General features: G+C 45.1%; 1 protein-coding gene across 1 annotated transcript in view; it reads left to right on the top strand.

The window, feature by feature from the left end:
* Nucleotides 1–2,237: 2,237 nt before the first annotated feature.
* Nucleotides 2,238–20,702, top strand: part of ARID1A (AT-rich interaction domain 1A) — a 76,177-nt gene continuing 57,712 nt past the window's right edge. Inside the window, exon 1 of the mRNA XM_007935780.2 lies at nucleotides 2,238–3,359. Coding sequence (XP_007933971.1) covers nucleotides 2,238–3,359 — 1,122 coding nt within the window. The remainder of the gene's footprint in view (nucleotides 3,360–20,702) is intronic.

Consider the following 20,702-nt stretch of genomic DNA (forward strand, 5'->3'; position numbering starts at 1 on the left):
TACCCTCTGGCTTTTGTAGCCTGTCATATCAGAGCATTCCAACTCAGTTTGAGGAGGAAACAGCAGCTGCTGGGATTTGGTGGGTCTGTAGATCAGGACACCACCACTAGAGTTTTGTATGTGTATCTTTATTTTTTCAGATAATCTGCCCTTATACCCAACTCCTGCTAAATTGAGGTCCATCGGATGCATTACTAAAAACTTTAAAGATCGTTTATACTGGGTGGGCTAGACAACAAATCTGGGTTGCATCCGCTTTCTAGGTGTTCTGTTAGACGGTGCCTATGGTTCTATGGTCTTTACAAGGTGCTCTGGTGGTGTTGTGCCTAAGGCACTTGACTGCTAACCAGAAGGCTGACAGTTCAAACCCACCAGCCACTCAGAAGGAAGATGGGGCAATATTCCAAGTGATACTGCCTTGGAAACCCAAGGAGGGGTCGCTTTGAGTCGACAGCACATAACAACATGGTCTTTACGGAGAAAATGGTTTTCCTTCTTTGGCCATCCCTCTTCTGCAGTGGTTTGAACACTCAGGTTCCTCCAGTATCAGGAGCCTCTTCTGTGGGCTGTTTAGTCTTACAGGTGCTGTCTTTGGAGACTGGAGCTATTGTCTTTGTGGCCTGAACTTTCTTAGGAGGCAATCATGGGGCTTAAATTCTGCTACTGCAAGTCTATTATATGCCCCCACAGCAACTTCAGTGGGAAGCATCTTAAGTCAATTGTGAGCTGACCAACTTTGATCTTAAACCCAATCTGATATTCTGATCCTATTGTTGGACTTGCTCACTACTTGACTGTATTCTCCAACCCCCCCGCCCCCCAAAAGGCTAAGTAGACAGGAGGCAGCCTTGGAGACCCCACTTGTTTTTAAAGCCACATTCTTCTGCCCTCTGACTTTAAGTGACCCGAGGCAGGTTCCCTCCCCTTTAGGTCTTTCAATTCTGTAAAATGGGGATAATCCGGATCCTATGCCCCCAGGGCCTTGTCTGTACTGACTAATGAGGGCAGGGGGGTGGGAAAGCAGAGTCTGAACAATGATCAGTCATTTCTTTCGGCTTGCAAAGAGCGTAAACTGCACAGCCTTGCTTGCTCACTCAGCCGGGTCTTTAGACCGGGTTTTTAAATGACTTTGAAGAAAAGTGCTGTAGAGGTGCTAAGTGGCAGCCAAGAGGCCAGGCTCGCTGCCAGGGAGTCGGCCTGGGCCGAGGCGGCCGCGGTCTCTGGCTCAGGCCAATTTTGCAGCCGCGAGTAAAGTTCACGCTGCCCGCTGCTCCCCTCGGTGCGGCCGTGGGGCCGCCAGGATACAAACTCCGGGAGGGAGGCGGCCCAGGCTCCGAGAGGCTAGAGCTCCGGGACGGGTTTTCCCTGAAGCCTTCAGTGGCGGCGCTGTCGAGCGAAAGCGGCAGAGAGACTGCCGCCGCCGCCGCGGCTAGTTCTCTTCCCCTCCTTCTTTGTGAGGGTAAGAGAGCGAGTCCGTTCCGCGGCCTGCGTCCGCTCCGTATTCCACTCCGGGTTTGCCAGGCGGCCGCGACGGTGCTGGGTAAAATGGCAGTGCTGAGCCTCGTGTCGGAGTGAGGGGGACTCGGAGGAGAGTGGGGCGCTCTAGCCGTTCAGTCCCGCAGCCCGTCTTCCCGCCCGCCCGCTGCCGCGCAGCAGCTTCGGCCACAGCTGCGGCCGAGGAGGGGAGGCAGGGCGCCCGGCCAGGCCCTTGCTCCGACTCTGCCTCCCGGCGCCCGGGCTGCTGCCGCGCGCCCTCCAGCCCGCCCGTCCCGGGTCCCCCTCCCCCCGCTCCCTCCCTCCCCGCTCCCCTCCCCCTCGCCTCCCTCCCTCCCTCCCTCCTCCTTTCTCCGGCAGCAGAAAGCGGAGAGTCACAGCGGGGCCAGGCCCTGGGGAGCGAAGCCTCCACCGCCCCCCTCATTCCCAGGCAAGGGCTTGGGGGGGAATGAGCCGGGAGAGCCGGGTCCCGAGCCTTCAGAGCCGGGAGCAGCTGAGCCGCCGGCGCCTCGGCCGCCGCCGCCTCCTCCTCCTCCGCCGCCGCCAGCCCGGAGCCTGAGCCGGCGGGGCGGGGGGGAGAGGAGCGAGCGAGCGAGCGAGCGCAGCGCAGCAGCGGAGCCCCGCGAGGCCCGCCCGGGCGGGTGGGGAGGGCAGCCCGGGGGACTCGGCCCCGGGGCGGGGTGGGAGGGGGGGAGAAGACGAAGACAGGGCCGGGTCTCTTCGCGGACGAGACAGCGGGGATCATGGCCGCGCAGGTCGCCCCCGCCGCCGCCAGCAGCCTGGGTAACCCGCCGCCGCCGCCCTCGGAGCTGAAGAAAGCGGAGCAGCAGCAGCAGCGGGAGGAGGCGGGGGGCGAGGCGGCAACGGCCGAGCGCGGGGAAATGAAGGCAGCCGCCGGGCAGGAGAGCGAGGTCCCCGCTGTGGGGCCGCCGCAGCCGCTGGGAAAGGAGCTGCAGGACGGGGCCGAGAGCAATGGGGGTGGCGGCGGAGGAGCCGGCGGCGGCGGGCCGGGTGCGGAGCCGGACCTGAAGAACTCGAACGGGAACGCGGGCCCTAGGCCCGCCCTGAACAATAACCTCACGGAGCCGCCCGGCGGCGGCGGTGGCGGCAGCAGCGACGGGGTGGGGGCGCCTCCTCACTCGGCCGCGGCCGCCTTGCCGCCCCCAGCCTACGGCTTCGGGCAGCCCTACGGTCGGAGCCCGTCCGCCGTCGCCGCCGCCGCGGCCGCCGTCTTCCACCAACAACATGGCGGACAACAAAGCCCTGGCCTGGCAGCGCTGCAGAGCGGCGGCGGCGGCGGTGGGGGCCTGGAGCCCTATGCGGGGCCCCAACAGAACTCGCACGACCACGGCTTCCCCAACCACCAGTACAACTCCTACTACCCCAACCGCAGCGCCTACCCCCCGCCCCCCCAGGCCTACGCGCTGAGCTCCCCGAGAGGCGGCACTCCGGGCCCCGGCGTGGCGGCGGCTGCCGGCTCCAAGCCGCCTCCCTCCTCCAGCGCCTCGGCCTCCTCGTCGTCTTCGTCCTTCGCTCAGCAGCGCTTCGGGGCCATGGGGGGAGGCGGCCCTTCAGCGGCCGGCGGGGGAACCCCCCAGCCTACCGCCACCCCCACCCTCAACCAACTGCTCACGTCGCCCAGCTCGGCCCGGGGCTACCAGGGCTACCCCGGGGGCGACTACGGCGGCGGGCCCCAGGACGGGGGCGCCGGCAAGGGCCCGGCGGACATGGCCTCCCAGTGTTGGGGGGCCGCGGCGGCGGCGGCGGCGGCCGCCTCGGGAGGGGCCCAACAAAGGAGCCACCACGCGCCCATGAGCCCAGGGAGCAGCGGCGGCGGGGGGCAGCCGCTCGCCCGGACCCCGCAGGTACACAGTTCAATGGGGAGGGGGCTGGGGCAAGCAGGGTCCTGGGGGTGGGTGGCGGCAGCGGGGAGCCGGTCACAGCCATGGGCTCTCCCCAGTCCGGGGCCCCCACTGCTGGGGAGCTGCCATTGTCTGGCTCTTCTCTCTTAAAATGGCTGCCTGTCTGCCTTCCTCTCGTTCCCTCCTTCAGTCTTTGTGTGGGGCTTTCCCAGAGCTGTCTGCTCCTCTTCTCCCTCTCTCCTGGGCACTTCGAACTCCGGGGGTCTTCAGGGGAATGCGGGGCAGAGTGTGCGGTGGAAGGGCCAGGCCCGGGATGAGGGGGTGCTGGGGGCTCAGGTTAAGGGTGTATTTGATGGCAGGAGCTCGGAAGTTGAACAGTCCTTTGCTCACCTGCCGCTCCTCTCTGCCCCCCTGGCTTTTTCTAGGCTGTCCCTCATCTGTGCTTTCAAGGAAGGGCCCCTCGGACTCGTGGGGACCTCGAGGGAGGGCAGGGGCTTGCTTGGGGGCAGCTAGAGGCCAGCTGCGGTTCACCCAGGGCAGCCCGGGCCATCTCCTGTCTTGGTCTCCATCGGCTCAGTGGCCTGGGCTTCTCCCTGGAAGTGCTGGTAAACAGCTGAGTGATTGGAGTAGTAAGTGCAGATTGCTTTGGTTTGGGATTTGAATTATGGAGGTAAAATCCTTCTGTCAAAGCCAGGAGACAGTTGGTCTTAGGTTGACATCCTATCTGTGATCTGATTGGCTCCCCATCTCCTGCTCTTGGCCATTTATAATTGCCTCTGATGTAATGGTACAACAATCCTGATGAGCTCATAAACTTTTACACTCTGCTTTTCTGCCAGTGATAACCCAAACCATCACTGCCACTATCTGCCTTTTATTCCAGAGCTGAAATTGGCTGTGACCTTGAGGAGGGAGGTTTAAACAGCAATACTGTATCAGCAGGAGCAGAGCCCCAGACAGGCTGCCCTTGTTACATTGTACCCGAAACAAAAGAGGAGGCAATGGCATTTTGCTTGTACCTTGGATTTATTTTGCTTGTTATGTTTTATGCAGCCTGAAATAGATTCTGTGTTGTTAGCACAGTAGCTGAGTTTTTCTCTACAATGGGTTTGCTGTTTGTTTTGGTTTTGTGACTTTCCCGATGGTATAAATGACTTCTTTGATGGCTCTGAAGATGCATTTGAATTGAGTAATTTTAACCCTGCTCGCTTTGCAGAATTGAAATTATTTTACTGGGCTTTTTATTAAGTGGTGAATGTGGGATCTTTATTGGGGGAGGATGGAAGAAAACTTAATTTTTTTAGAGAGCTGGAAGCTGAGAGAGAATTTCATATTCGATTCAAGTGTTCTGTTTTAAGGAAGGCGGGCCCCATTCTTTGTTTACATGTTGAATCTTGTTAACACTTTCTTTTGTTAATTGAACTTTGGGAGAGCAGCTCAATTTAAAGGGAAGGAAATGTCTTGTTTCATAATTGAGAGACTTTGTCCTAAAGCCTTGGTTTGGTGGCTTTTATCATTATTCTTAGAATATCAAAAGGCTAGTTTTTTATTTTGTCATCAGTTATTTTAGAGCTTTGAATTTTTTCTTTGCATTCTAAGGTATGTTCCATTTTCTTTTTTCTGTATTCTAATATATAAAGATATGATACTTAAGATTTACATTTGCTTAGACGTTACAACTTCTAGGTACCTTTTTATACGTTGTTTTATTTTGCTCTTTTTTCTTCTTCATCATGTTTTGTCTTCATGGCTTTGGTCAGGAATAGAGGGTACACTGTGAACCCATGTATATTTTCAAAGGGGGGAAAAATGCCTTTCATACACCCTCTCCCCAGCAGTAACCAGTTGTACCTTTGTGCAAGGAGGAGATTTTGTTCACTTACATGATCTAATTAGCTACATTACCTCCCTCTGCTAGAAATACTTTTTTACTCTTCCATTGAGTTTGGAATTTTGAAAATAATCGTATTGGATGGCAGGCTTAGAGCTCTTACCTTTACTTCATGTGAAAAAAATAGGGAAATTTTAAGTTGTATTTCTATTGTTAGGAGGGTAAGTTTTGTCTTAGGAAACAGAACTTTCTTTTCTGTTCATTCTGTATTCTACATGTCTTACCTCCCTTATTTATTTTTTGCTGAGAACTTAACCCTTCTTGAAAACTATTAAGAAGAAACAATTTGTGGGTAAACCAAGGCTCATTTAAAACCTCGTTAGATTTGAATTGTGCTGAGTTTTGGGGATAGGCAAACTTTATTATTGTTGTTGTTGTTATTGTTACGATTATAAAACCAACTTTTGCTGTTAGTGATTTTTTTGTCTTTCAGTTATTAAACATTTAATTTTTGTGTTAGGCACTATGCTGTATCCTGGGTAAATGGTAGAAAAATAAAGTCTCTATTTAGATGCCTGTGTGTGGTGCCTTTGGATGTGTTTTCCGATTTCCTTTTAAGACCCAGGCTTACTTCCCCACAAAACATAGATCCCTTCTGCTCAATCTTAGTTCACATGCCACTCCCCTAAGACCTGGGAATGTGCTGGCTAGCATTTGATTGTGGAAGACACCATGCAACTTCAGTTTTGTGAGTTGCTTCAGGTGTGTGGCACTAGTGTAGATGAGGGTTGTAGGTGGATGGATTTTGTTGTGAATTTCTCTTGGCTATGTGAGGCTAAACCTCATCAGACCATGATGCCCTGCTCTTAAGTGTTTTTCATAAGGTCTTGCTCAGTCTCCTTTTTAACTTACCTGGTCCTGGTTTAAGAATATTTTGCGGAGACTTGATTGACACAGCTAAAGTTGTAATGCTTCATTTGAGTCGTCTTTTATGAAATAAAGATTAGGTGAGTGTGTGTATCATAGCTATGTGTTTTTCACAGGAGCTGAGAAGATCCCAATAGTCAGACTTTTCCTTTATCCCTTTCAGTATGCAATGTTGTATCTTAAGGTGTTGAATCTTGCTACTAATGAAATAGTTTTAGGTCACCTATGCACTTGAACCCTAAGAGGCTTTTTATTACTTTTAATAAAGTATGCTTTCAGTAGTAGTACCTGGAGACCCACCCAGCTCATCAAGGTAAAAATACCATACAATAAGCAGTCCACAACCACGTTAGATTTGATAATAGAAGTTTGGCTGTTAGTTCCTGCTGTGGAAATATCAAATGACATTTCTGACTCCTGGAAACAAACACAGGAATCCTGGGTTTATTGTAGGAATGCGTACTGGCAGAAATTCTGGGCTGGCTGAAATACTGGACTCTTGGAGCTCTCTCAAGTAGAAGGGATTAGGAAAACTACACTGAGATGGTGCTTTTTAGTTGCGGGGCCTCTGGTGTCCATGAGACAACTAGGGGTGATGAGGATTGGGATGGTGATGCAAGAAGAAAGTGGACAGGTCCAAGATTGACTTCTTATATATTGGGCCCTGTAAGGACTTTTTAAGGTTACTTCCTTTGTGTGTGACACAGTATCCATGACAAGCAGCACCTGCTGTAACAAGATGTCTTGGATTGCATTAAACATTCATATGTTGAATTCACTCCTGTAGGGTGTGATGTCTACTATAGGCCTTTTGCAAAGAGGTTAGTGAACTGTTCAAAATGTTGGGAATAGGCTAACAAAGTGTTCCTCCACCCCAAATGCTGTATTACTTGGCTTCAAATCCTAGAACTGTAGAAGCAACTGAAGCATGAATGTAAATATGGTTAAAATATGGTAGTCAGAACAAATTGCCCAAAAAACAGTTCTTTCCTGCCACTGAGCAGTGATACCTTGGGCTCTGGAACAGTCCTGATTCCCGTGGCTTTTATCCCAGGGTTGTCCTTGTTTAGATTGGTCGTTCTCATTACTGGCACACACTAGGTTGTGTGTGGCACAGTGGTAAAGAGCACAAAACTTGCAAGAGGGAGAGGGAAGAGACTTGGGTTGTAAACAGCTCTGAATTAAGCTGTGTGACATTGGGCAAGTCATTCACTTTCTCTGGACTTCGTTTTCTCCTTCCTCATCAGTAAAATGAAGTCGGTAGACTGCATAACCTCTTCACTCTTGGATACTTCCCATCTACGTGTGCTTCCATACCTGGTTTGTATTGAGGGCAGCTTCCCTCTGTACATTTATCGGTGGGGCCTTGAGACCATCTTTCTTTGCCTGGGCTCAAGGAGCTCATGGCTGTTTTCTCCTGAGGATTCTTTCACAGGAACAAACTCTGAACAGTTGGATACTACAATGGTCTGTGGCCTTTTATATTTATATAGAGAAAGCCCTACCAGACTGTTGGTTTGAAACTGTTAATCTGTTTGTAGTTAAGTCATTCCACCTGGCTGGTGGTTTTAAAACACTAAACAGTAATTGAAAAATTAAGCAGACTTCATTAAAGCAAGACTTGAAAAAGAGTTACTTCAGAATCCCCAGGAGACTTTACACTGGGGGTGGGGGTGGGGTGGGGAGTGGATATTTATGAATTCAACATTAACACTGCTTCTTTTCTAGGGGTAGGGAAGAGGTAGCGTTAAGCTCTCCACAGGCTCTTCGGTGTTTGGGCAGGTTGAGGTCTGGTTTGGGCAGTTGGTTGTAATCTGAGTGCCTGGACTTGCCCTGAAATTTTGCTGAGAGAGGAGCAAAAGTTCCTGAGGCTGGAACAGGAATAGCTAAGTATCTCAGTCAATTTTGTGGATATATTTGCTTTTTCTTAACACCTTTTTTTTTTTCTTTTTTTGGTAAACTACATGGCATGGTTTGCACATGGTTCTGGGAATGCTATTCTTTCTCTTCTCCAGGAAACTGAATTTTCATTCTTTCTCCTCCTGGCTTGTTAGTTTAGAAGTGTAATTTAGGCATATTAGGGTTGTGCTAAAAGGAAGCTTCACTTTATAAAGAATGGAAAAAGGTAGAGAGAAAGGTGTTTGATAATTCTCTGCTTGACACAGCAGCTTCTTCCTCTCTGAAGGAACCAAATGTTTCAGAGCTTTGTGTAAATACTTGCTGAGCTGTCAATATGTACCCAGGAGGTTTCTGTAGTAAGAACGTAAACGGCTCTATAGAATGTTTGACAGGCAAATTAATAAACAGTTTTCAAGCAAAGATAATGCTAGCCTCTTCTCATGTAATGGAATGAAATAGTATTGCAGAAAAAGACTGGAAGGAGGGTAGTTTTGTGGGGAAGAGGCTTGGTGATAAGGAGAGGTGATTTCAGAGAAATTTGGAGTAGAAAGATGCTGCCCTACAAGTGAAGCCTGTGTCCTTTAGTTCCATGTTAAGTTCAAAGCACGTGGAGTCCAGTTCAAAATCGATTGCAATTTCAGAGTGGAAGTAAACAAGTTTGGAAAGAAGGCCCCAAGTTTCAGTAGTGAGATAAGTGTGCTCGAAAAACTTGATCTATGGAACTTTGGGACCTTACTCTTTTAGAAAGGTTTTGCAGTTTGGTGAGATGCTTTTAGGGTTGGGTTTGCATTTTTGGAATACCAGAAGGGAGAAAAAAGATACTGCAACTTCAGCATCATCCTCAGCCTTTGTTCTGTGGTGGCTTTTGGGATTATAAACTCATTACCCAGGACTGGGTTTACTTATATATTTTTTTACTGGACTCTGTATATCACATATATATTAATATTAATGCCCCCAGATTCCTGGGTCAGTAGAAAGCCCAGATGTTTGAGGAATCACTGAATCCTGTTCGTTGAAGTTATGTGAGTATATTCAATCTCTGTATTTGAGATTGTCATTTTAGGATTTAGAAACCTTTTTTTTTTTTTTTTTTAATGTGATTTGGGTGAAAGTTTACAGAACAAATTCATTTTCCATACAGCAGTTCACACACTTTGTCTCATGACACTGACTGCAATTTCCCACAGTGCAATAACTCCCCCTTCCACTTCCTTCCCATAGTTACCTCTTCCCTGTGTCCTTCCCTCCCATGCACTCTTTTTTTTTTTTTTTTAGGATTTGGGTGAAGATTTACAGAGTAAATTCACTTTTCATACAGCAGTTCACATATACTTTGTCTCATGTCATTGACCAAAATTTACAATGCAGCAGCTCCCCTCCCACTTCCTCCCCATAGTTACCTCCTCCCAGTGTCCATCCCTTCATACTCTTCTGCACCCCCTCCCATGCACTCTTGCCCCCCTCAGCTGTGTCCCTGTACATACACACCCCTTCTATTCTCCCATGATTGACCTTTCCAAGGAGTGTATCTACCTAATGTAAATGTTCAGCTCAAATGCTTGTCTTTTGTTTGGCTGGAAGCCACAGGAGTGGGTTCAGTGATTTAGAAACCTTTTTATGGAGGAAAGAGAATAATCTATGAATGAGTATTATAGCTATTTGCTTGTATTTGCTTTGGTAGCCTTATAAGATGACCAAGATTTGCTTTCTTGAAGCCTCTCTCTCTCTTTAAATAAACATTTTATTGTGGTTTGGATGAGCCTTTACCAAGCAAATTAGTTTCCCATTCAATAATTACTATACATTTTGTTTCATGATGTTAGTTGCAATCCCTTCAGTGTATTAGTACTCTTCCCACATAGTCTCTGTGTTTCCCGTTTCCATTCTACATCTTTCCTGCCCCTTCCTGCCTTCTGAACTTTGCCTTGGGGCAAATGCTGCCCTTTGATCTCATATGGTTGATTGTTCGGAGGAGCACCTTTTTCACAGGTGTTGATCAGTTTATAAACCTATCTATTGTTCGGCTGAAATGTGATCTCCAGGAGTGGGTTCAGTTCCAGGTTTGAAGATGTCTAAGGGCCATAGTCTAGTGGTTCCACCAGTCTCTATCAGACCAGTTGTTATTGTTATGTACCGTAGAGTCGGTCCCCACTCATAGTGACCCCTCCTTGGTTTTCCCAGGCAGTATCACTACGGAAGTAGATTGCCCCATCTTCCTTCCGAGGAGTGGCTGGTGGGTTTGAACTTCCAGCCTTCTGGTTAGCAGTCAAGTGCCTTAGGCACTGTGCTACCAGAGCTCCCATCAGACCAGTAAGTCTAGTCTTTTTTTTATGATACTGAATCATCTTCCACATTTTTTTTTTCTCCTTCTCTGTCCAGGACCACCTCTTGTGATCCCGATCAGAGCAGTTGGTAGTGATAGCCTATCACCATGTAGTTCTTTGGGTCTCAGGCTAGTAGAGGCTGTGGTTCTTGTGATCTATTAGTCCTTTAGAATAATTGTTTCCGTAAGTCTTTGATTTTCTTCACTCATCTTTGCTCCAGACAGGGAGAGAGCAATTATTTACCTTAGATGGCTGCTTGCAAACTTTTAAAACCCCACTCAGTCCTCACCAAAGAAGGGTATAAGAACATTGTCTTTATGGACTGTGTTTTGCCACTTGACCTAAGTGTCCCCCAAAATCTCAATTTTTAAAAATCTAAACAACTCACAATGATACAGTTTCCTTCAAAGGACTGTTTTCTAGACCAGAGTCCTAGGTGTGCCTTTTTGACTTATTGTTAGTGGTTTGGACCCACTGGCTACTCCACAGGAGACAGATGTGGCAGTATGCTTCTGTGAAGATTTACAGCCTTGGAAAACCCTGTGTGACAGTTCTACGCTGTCCCATAGGGTCACTGTGAGTCAGAATCGACTCAGTAGCAGTGGGTTTGTTTTTTGGTTTTGACTTATATAGTAGCAGGGGATATGAATGTAATTATGGCCCTAACCATACTTTTTTAGGTTCTAGTAACTTACCAAGGCTATCAGTTTGTTTTAAAACAAAACACAAAAGTTACTTGGATTGGCATTGACATTGGTTGCCCATTATTGCCTAGGCATTTTCCAATATGGTCCTGATGAGGGTATTTGAGTTTCAGACTTGTTACTGAAAGCATTATTTCTAGGTCAGGGTGATCTGGAGATCCCAATTGAGGTGGGATATAGGCCATGTGATTGTACTGCCTAGGTATATTAGGAAGGGATCCAAAAGGTAGAGGTAATACCTGCTTCCAAAAAATTTAGTTTCTTTGGGCAAGCATGCGTATGTGCACACATCTGAAAAATTTGCAAAGGCTTTATAAATGTATATAGACCAAACTAAGTCCATGGGCAGAAAGGTTGAAGAAAAAGGAGCAGAGTTGAGCAGGGTTAACCTGGGGCAACTTTGTAGAGGCAGTGATTTATGAAGTTAAGTCTTCAAGAAAGTAGAAAGTTATAATACCAATCTGCCTTTTCATAATGCTACTCTGAGTTCCATGGACTTTAAGGAATCCAAATCACACATTCATCTCTAGACCTGTAGTTCTCAGCGTTCCAGCACCTTTGAGAATTTGGACTCTACTCATAAAATTCCCAGAAAGAGAGTAAGTAGTTCGAGGATCTTAGTGGTTCCTGTGGTTATATGGGGCTTTTGGTCCAACCCACCAAGTCCTCAGCCAATTCAGGGGCTCTTTTGTAGTAATTTTGGATTTGGAAGGTCATGTCACCTCAGAGTTGTGTGTCCTGGACAGCTCTGCAGTGACGGTGGTTCAACTTTGGTTGGAGAACCTGGACTTTTTCTTTCTTGGCAGAGTTAATTGACCTTTTTTAAGTGGAACAGGAGCTCTGAAATACCTGTTGGGACTCTTAGGCTCCTGTTATTTCAGAAGAATTGGGAGGTGTGCTCAAGCTTTGTTGCTTGGATCAAACCTTATATTGAGGGTTGATGGGCTGGGTAAGTGGGTAAGCATGCACATAAGCAGTTTGTACATCTGCTCATAGAAATAGCCTTTAATATTGTTTTTGATTAGTTTAACTGTGGCCAAGAAGCTCATAAATGCTGCAAACACATGCTTATTCCTTACAGAAGCCTCTGAAATACAATGTTTTTGGTTTCTTGTTTTACCTAGTCCATGTGTGGTTGACCCTGGCCCTTTTCAAGGGCTATAAATGGATGCTTAACAGTTAACAGTGTGTGGGGGTGTTCAGTGCTAAGCTCCTATAGTATTTCTACCTGAATTACACTGCTCCAATATAGAAGTATGGAGTCTTGAATAGATACTAGTTTAGAATGTCTCTTCCAATTTCTTTTGCCTTGCTGTTTTGGCATTTTGTGAAGGTGTATTTCTGGTAACTCAGAATTAGGCATGATGGTTCATCTGCTGTGGACAGCAGATGTTTAGGGACTTGAGATAAACTCCTTAGTCAATCCCAGGTTTTAGAGGAATCCAAGTTAGGGTGAACAATGGCTTACCTACCCTGAGTATTCTTTCCTGAAATTGGACCCCTCCACCCTCATTTTTGGGAGCTCTGATAGCATAGTGCCTAAGGCACTTGACTGTTAACCAGGAGACTGGTGGTTCAAACCCCTTAGCCACTCCTTGGAAGGAAGATGGGGCAATCTACTTCCGTAGTGATACTGCCTCAGAAACCCAAGCAGGGTTTGCTATGAGTTGGGTCCGACCCGATGGCACATAACATCAACAACAGCAACCCTCAGTTTTAATGAATGGAATTAGTTTCTTATTGAATGTAAAAAGACATCTGAGTGAACATTTATTTTTTTGTTGTCGGTATTAGTCATGCGTGCATGGCTGAAAGATGGTCTTGGGCAGGTTTAGTCTTTTTCCCAGTGGCTTCTGTGCTTTGCATGGGTAGACTGGAATGGGAAGAAGTCTTTTGCCAAGAATGCATTCCAACATGCTGCAGAGTAGGAAATTTGATCTCTAAAAAGTTGACTTAGTGTTGGTTATGGTACATATTAGAAATCACCCAGTAATCCAGGACAGATTTTTGTCGCCCTCTTGGATGTTGATATTAAATATAAGGGCTTTGGGCACTGGGCTGTGTGCTCTGCAGGCCCAGAGTATTGCAACTCTGTTTTGAATTGACACCCATGTGAAGAGGAAATATGCCTTGTGCCTTTTTTTCCTCTCTCTTGCATTTGAGTTTCCTTATGGCTTCTTTGCCTCTGTGTCTGCAATGCTAGATATTGGACTACCTTCTCCCTTGGCACTGGCACATTTCATAATTTTCCTTGGCTCATCACCAGCAGCCAAGATTTTTGTATGCCTTTCCCTCTTATTAGCTTTCAACTAGCTTGCTTATAGATATCTCTGTTAAAAGCAATCTTTTTCCTTTGCTAGGAAGATCTAGCCACCAGCATGAGGGCAACAGGGGATTTTAGTGTGATGTCAGTCATTTAAAACCTCATTTGCTATGTGTTTGGTATTTTTATTTTGCCTTCTGTTTTCCTTGAGGTCACAACCTGCTTGCTTGCCTAGGCATGGGTGCATTTGAGGCCAGATGTTTACTCTCAACTGACTCGTGCCTGGTATACTTTGACTTTAAGAAGAGTGTGAGTTCAGCCACGTGGTAGGGGATTAAAGGCGACAGCGTGCTGGGTACTTCCTTTTGGAGGAAACAGATAGGCTTTTGGACTCTTCTTGTTCAGTGATTTCCCCTCTCTCTGGGGTAACCCTTGTTACTGCTTTCTGTTGTCCTTAGAGAACAAGTCATTTGGGCAGAAATGGTGGGAATTATTTGTTATTTTTAAGTCTTCTCTGGCAAATACAGATGGCTTTCTCTCTTGTCCTTTGAACAACAAAGATGGTGGAATTTCACAGGTTGGTTCAGCATTAATGTGATACTCTTAGTGATTCAGGTCTGGATAATCTGCCTTTCTTCTAGATTTCTAACTTTTTACCTCTGAGCCACCAAAGAGAACTATGCAGTTAGTCCCTGGATTATGAGTGAGTTCCAGTCCTAAGTCTGTCTTTAAGTGGAATTTGTACAGAAGTAGAACAGTTAGGTATGGTTTGTATCTAATTTCAATTAGTCGAATGTTTGTCAAATATATAGTAATAGTGTACCTTTCTATGCATTAAAAAAAAATTAAATACTTCTAGACACCTAAAACACCTTTAATGTAATGATATTTTGATGCATGCTGCAAAGTAACATCCATTTATCATGAACTGTTGTATGTACCTCAAATTTTTAATATAATAGGTTTTATGGGGATTGGTTCATAGCTGTGGGTTGTACATGAGTCAGATGTTCACAACCCTGGGACTACCTATACTGTAAAGGACTTAAGGGAGCAAATCTGTGGGTAGTTTATTTGCCACTTTATCTTGGGTCAGGGAGCTCTGGTGGCATAGTGCCTAAGGCATTTGACTGCTAACCAGAAGGCTGGCGGTTCAAATCCACCAGCCACTCCTCAGAAGGAAGGTTGGGCAGTCTACTTCTGTATTGATACTGCCTCAGAAAACCAAGGAGGGGTCGCTATGAGTTGGAGCAAATCTGTCGGTAGTTTATTCATATCTTTATTTTGGGTCAGGGATAGGCCTGACTTTCAAATGGTGGCATGCTAGGGGTGAACATTAGTGATAGCTACCACCCATTTGAGCACTTAATATGCATGATATACTGTCTGTAAATTTCCTCATTTAATCTTCAGAACTATGAGAATTGGTTTCTATTGTTCCTCTCACTTTACAGATGAGGAAAAAGGTAGGAATGAGATTTGCCCTGTGGCAAAGAGCACGTAAAAGGTAGAGTTGGGATTTGAACCAAAGTTGGGCTGATTCTCCAGAGTTATGACACTAAAATCTCAAATTTGCTTCTCTAAAATAAATTATTCAAGCACTAAGACTTATTGGGACATTATTTTTGCTACAGCCTGGAACTCTTAAATGGCATGAAAGGCTGAAAAGCCTTTAGTTACAATTTGACTTGCCTAGATCTTGGTTCCATTGGTCCCTTCCATTTAGGATTTTTTTATTCTGGGTTTCTGATGAATGGCCATGACACTTGCTTTATAGCTGCCTTGTGATCCCAACGGTGAGAACTGGCAGCATTTGGTCCTTAGGCCCCCTCTGCTTCAGGTGGGTAGAGAATTCAGGCTCAAAGACGATAGAATCCTTCACTTTGATCTAAGTGAGAGTGACTTGCATTATAAAAATACTTACATGGTGATTTTACTTTCTAGAATTTTGAGCTCTCACAGGAGAGGCCAGGATTATTGTTTTAATTTTCCTTTTGGGGAAAGTAAGCACATAAAGGTTAAATGCTGTACGCAACGTTTCATAGCAGAGTCAGCTTTAAAATCTAGGTTTAAAGTTCTTTTAGGCTGTGTGTCTTTAGGTAAGTCATTTAACTTCTCTGAACCTGTATCCTCAACTCTACAGTGAAGAAAAATATTTACCTTTCAGGCTGTAATAAGGAGCTCTGGTGGCATAGTGCCTAAGGCATTTGACTACTGACCAGAAGGTTGGCAGTTCAAACCCACCAGGCATTCCGTGGAAGGAAGGCTGGGCAAATATACTTACATAAAGATTTACCATCTTGGAAACCCAAAGGGGGTCACTGTGAGTTGGAGTCAACCTGATGGCAGTGAGTTTGGTTTTTTTTTTTTTTGAAGCTGTAATAAGTATTAAATTAGATATTGCCTACTTCTGTAGTGATACTCCCTTGGAAACCCAAGGAGGGGTCGCTATGAGTCGGGTTTGACTCGACAACACATAACAACAACAACAACAAGTGAAAGAACTTCCTAGTTTATCAAATAAAATGGTAGCATAACTCCTAGTTGGTGGAGACTCCTGCTTGAGAAGGATATAGAATTGAAAGGTTAAGGACAATGTTGGTTTTCATTGAATTAAAAACTATCCCATAATTTTTAACTACATCTGAGTTATGTTAATAAAAAAATTTTTTTTTTTAATCAAATTTTAGTAAAATCTCTCTGGTGACGAAGTGGTTAAGAGCATTGGGCTGCTAACCAAAAGATAGGCCGTTCAAACCTACCAGTCAATCCATGGGAGAAAAATGCTTCTGTAAGGGCAGCATGCATCTGTAAAGACTTACAGCCTTGGAAACCCTATGAGTCAGTTCTACTCTGTCCTATAGGGTCACTAAGTCAGAATCTACTCTATGACAGTGGGTTTGGTTTGTTTTGTTCTAGTTTGAGAGATGGATTAGTGCAGTGGTTTTCCTTTTCTTTTTTTTTTTTTAATTGTGATTTGGGTGAAAATTTACAGAGCAAATTCACTTTCTACATAGCAGTTTGCATACACTTTGTCTCATGACATTGACCACAATTTACCGCAATGCAACAGCTCCCCTCCCATTTCCTCCCGACAGTTACCTCTTCCCTGTGTCCATCCCTCCATACACTCCTGCCCCCTGAGCTGTCTCCCTGTGCATAAACAGCCCTTCCTTCTCCCATGATTGTTCTCTCCAAGGAGTGTATCGTGTATCTACCTCAGGTAAGTGTTCAACTCATATGCCTGTCTTTTGTTTGGGTAGAAGCCACAGGTGTGGGTTCAATTCCAGACCTGACGGGCAAGGCTCTATCAGACCAGCAAACCTGGTCCCCTTTTTTGTCTCCAAATGATTTTGAGTTTTGTTCCACATTGTTCTCCCTCTCTATCCAGGATCTCCTACATAGATCCCCCTCCAAGTGGTTGACAGTGGTAGCTGGGCACCATTCTTCTGGTCTCGTAGTCATATAGGCTGCAGATTGCATGGTGTACTAGTCGCTAGGACTAATTCGTTCCATGAATTTTTGGTTTTCTTCATTCTTCTTTGCCCTGAATGAGGAGAGACCCATCATTGCATCTAGATGGCTGCTTGCAAGCTTTTAAGATCCCAGTTGCTACTCACCAAAGTAGAAGGTAGAACAGTATTTTGTGTAGTACATTATGCCAATTGAGCTTGATGTCCCCTGCAAGTATGGTCCCGAGCCCACAGGTTCAACTACTCGGTTCCTCTGGGTAGCTGGCTGTGACCAAGAAGTGACTACAGTCTTGCCCCTTGTTACCTCTACTGTACACCAGTGCAGTGGTTTTCACTGTGGTCGTTGGACCACCAGAATCAGCACTACCTGAGCCCTGTTCACAGATACCAATCCTTGGCACACACCTGCTGATCCCAAAACTCTGGCAGAGGAACCTATCAATGTGTTTAATAAGCCCCGCCTAGGCAATTCTGATGTGTACACCAGGGTATATCAGAATTACCCGAGGAGCTTCTTCCAAATTATACTATAGACCAGTATTTCACGTGTGTGTTCCCCTCCCCATGATGTGAAAGTGTTTTGGATGGGAAAAGGTTAGGAATGCTTGAGGTTGGGGAGAAAGAAAGAAAATACCTTCTTAAAGAAAAAACAAAGTTCTCCCTGCCTTCGTTTCCTCATCTGTAAAAAGTAAGGCTAATAATAGTGAAATCTGTGAAAGCCAGAACCGGACAGGCCTGTCTTTTGTTCCAGGTCTTGCAAGTTTTCTGCCTTTTATAGGGTGCATGCAGGTCTACTATTTTTTTCTATCACTCTCTGCTTTTTTTAAAAAAATTGTGATTTGAGTTCAAGTTTACAGAGCAAAGTGGTTTTCCATTCAGCAGTTCATACACATTTTGTTTGGTGATGTTGATTTCCATCCCCCCCCTCCACTTCTTCATTGTGTTTACCATTTCCATCATCGTTCTTTCCTATCTCTTCTTGCCTTCTGAGTTTTATCCCTAGGCAAATGCTACCCTTTTGATCTCATATGGTTGATTGTTCTAGTGAGTGCATACCTCCCTAGTCTCCCTAGTGCTATTCACCCTATAGGCCTGTCTGTTGTTTGGCTGAAAGTTTAGCCATAGGAAAGAAAATACTTTTAAGATGAATCTTCCACAAGATCCATGAGATGGATGCAATAACGATAAACTCTAGTGAAAAAAACATGTATTTTTATTTATAGGAATAAGTGGTGACACAGTGGTTAAGTGCTTGCTGGTCAGCGGTTCAAATCCTCCAGCCACTTCACAGGAGAAAGGTGTGACAATCTGCTTCCATAAAGATTATAGCCTTGGAAGTCCTGTGGGACAATTTGGTGCTGTCCTGTAGGGTTGCTATGAGTTGAAATTGACTCTATAGCAGTGGGTTATACTTTTAAGACTTGAGGGCTCCCTGCCTTCCATTTTTCTCTTTTAAGTTCTTTGGTGAAGTAGCATGAGGATAATCTGAATCTGAGAATCTAGGAGTTTGGTAAAGGTGGGATAGATCATTTTAAGACGGTGACCTATGGTGGTGGTCTTCTTGTTTGACTAATTCAGTAAATTTTGCCTAAGCAAGTGATTCCTGAAAATACCACTTAAAGGCCCATGTTGGAGCACTAATTAAATACCACGATGTCTCATCTGCCTGTCTCTCCTTCCTGCCAGGTGACCTGAAAACAGGGCCTTTTGTGATCTGGTGATTTCTCTGTAGGCCATCCTTTATGACACCCCTTTGCTCTCCTATAGTGACTAACTTGAATTTTGCTGTGAATTCTTTTCCTTGTTCCCTTGTTATGAAGTCTTGACAAATAAATCCTCTAAGTAGACTCCTTACAAGTCACCCTATCTCTGAAGTAGATGAGGCACTTCAGGGTAGCAGACACTTGAGCCAAGACCTGTCCCCAGTTGTATGACTTAATGAATGAGGATTTTGTTTGGCATAGAAGTGGAAGTTACAGAAATGATGAAGTAGTAAACATTAACACTGCAAAGACCCAGTAGAAAACCAGTGTTCACTTGGGCTTTCTGAAACCTTACGTGGTTTCTGTATCCTTCCTATTAGAAACAAGTATTCAAGTATCTTAAGGAGCTCTTGTGGCATAGTGCCTAAGACATTTTACTGCTAGCCAGAAGGTTGGCGGTTCAAACCCACCAGCCACTCTGCGGAAGGAAGACTGGGCAATCTACTTCCATGAAGATTTACCGCCTCATAAACCAAGCAGGGGTCGTTATGATGGCAGTGAGTTTGGGTTTTTTTGGTATTCTAGTACCAGGGTTTTTTTTCCTCCTCTGAGAAGTGAAGCACTGATCACTGTGACCCAGCTGTCATGAAGGTGGTGACTTCCAGGAGTTGCACTGACAGTTTCATCTGTGTTTTGATACTATTTTCTCTGTTCTTTTTTTTTCCTTTCCATTCTCTCTCCCTTTGATATCTTACTCTGCATTAGTAGAATGCAAAAGTACATAGATTCTCCAGTAATCTTACTATATCAGAGCAGTAAAAACTCTTTATAAGAACTGGAGTTGTAATCAATTTATACCACTTTGAAACCAACAGCTTCCCAGTGAAGATTCCTAGTGTCCACTTACTTCATTTGGATAGATCTGGTTAACTAGAGGCCAGAAGTGTCTTTGTCTAATTAACTAATAAACAGAAGTTCCTAAATGATTGCTGCCTCTTCTTTTTTCCTCTCCATTTTATTGCCTTTGGTCTGGAGACAGTTTCTTAGCCCTCTTTAATTTGTTTTTAGGATTCTGTTAGTCTAGGACAGATTTGTAACATTCTTGTTTTTCTTTTCAGTTTGTGATTTGAATCTTTTGCTTTCCCAGTACAGCTTTGAATTGGCTTCTTTAAAACCCCTACATAAAACCGCAAGTGACCAATATGTGGTCTCATTATGGTATTTTGAGTTTAAATAAAATGAGATTGAGATAGCTGGGCTTACCCACCCAGACACATTCACCAATAGGAAATTGAAATTCTGTATGTCCTGAATAAGATAATCTCAAAAGAATGTATGAGCCAAAATATACTGTGTGTGTGTGTGAGAGAGAGAGAGCTAGATTTCCACAGTTTAGCATGCCAAGTATCCATCCCAATTTGATGATACTGGCCAGAGATAACAAATAAAGAACAGAGTCAGTAAGCTTCAGAAAAGACAGCTGGTAACTTTGATATGGTCCCATGTATTTCTGGTATAAATCATGAAGCCAGGGTGTCCTGTATACATTTGTCTGGATAGTAGTATAGAGAAGATTGATACTTACATACTTTTGGATCTTTGAAAAGAGCTAGAAAATTTACAGGACCCTCTGGTTTCCCTTTCAGAGAATTACTGATCTTAAAAAAGCCAGAGAATTTGGAGGCACCTGTAAGTTTAATAAGGTAGGCTATGCCCTCATCCATTAAGTGCCTGTTACAGTTACTTCCGTAGTGATACTGCCTTGGAAACCCAAGGAGGGGTCGCTATGAGTCGGGTCCGACTTGATGGCACATAACAACAACAACAGTTCAGACTGGACTTAGAGAGATCTAGTAAAAGACTGGTATTTGGAGAAGTCGTTACTAGAAATTATGAAATAAACAATGATATTGCTTTATCAAAATACAGTACTTGATTGAATTGATGTAGAAGCGTGATGACAAATGGAATCCCCAGTTGCATGTAAATCAAGTTCCTCCAACTCAGTGATGTGTCACGGATACCTTTTTTAGTACAGAGAGAGACTTTGCCAGGACTGTGCACTTAGAGAGTTTTAAGATCATTTTTATATAACTTACGTAAAACCAGCCCAAGTTTGGAATCGAAGGTAAAATAAAAAGAATCGGGGAAATGAGAGTTTTTTCCCAAGAGAAAGCAAATGAGGCTAACAGCAGTTTTTGCCCCTCTCCCCTTAATTT

Source organism: Orycteropus afer, unplaced genomic scaffold (assembly GCF_000298275.1).
Source record: "Orycteropus afer afer isolate SDZICR_OR568_19922 unplaced genomic scaffold, OryAfe1.0 scaffold00031, whole genome shotgun sequence".
Classification (NCBI taxonomy): Eukaryota; Metazoa; Chordata; class Mammalia; order Tubulidentata; family Orycteropodidae; genus Orycteropus; species Orycteropus afer.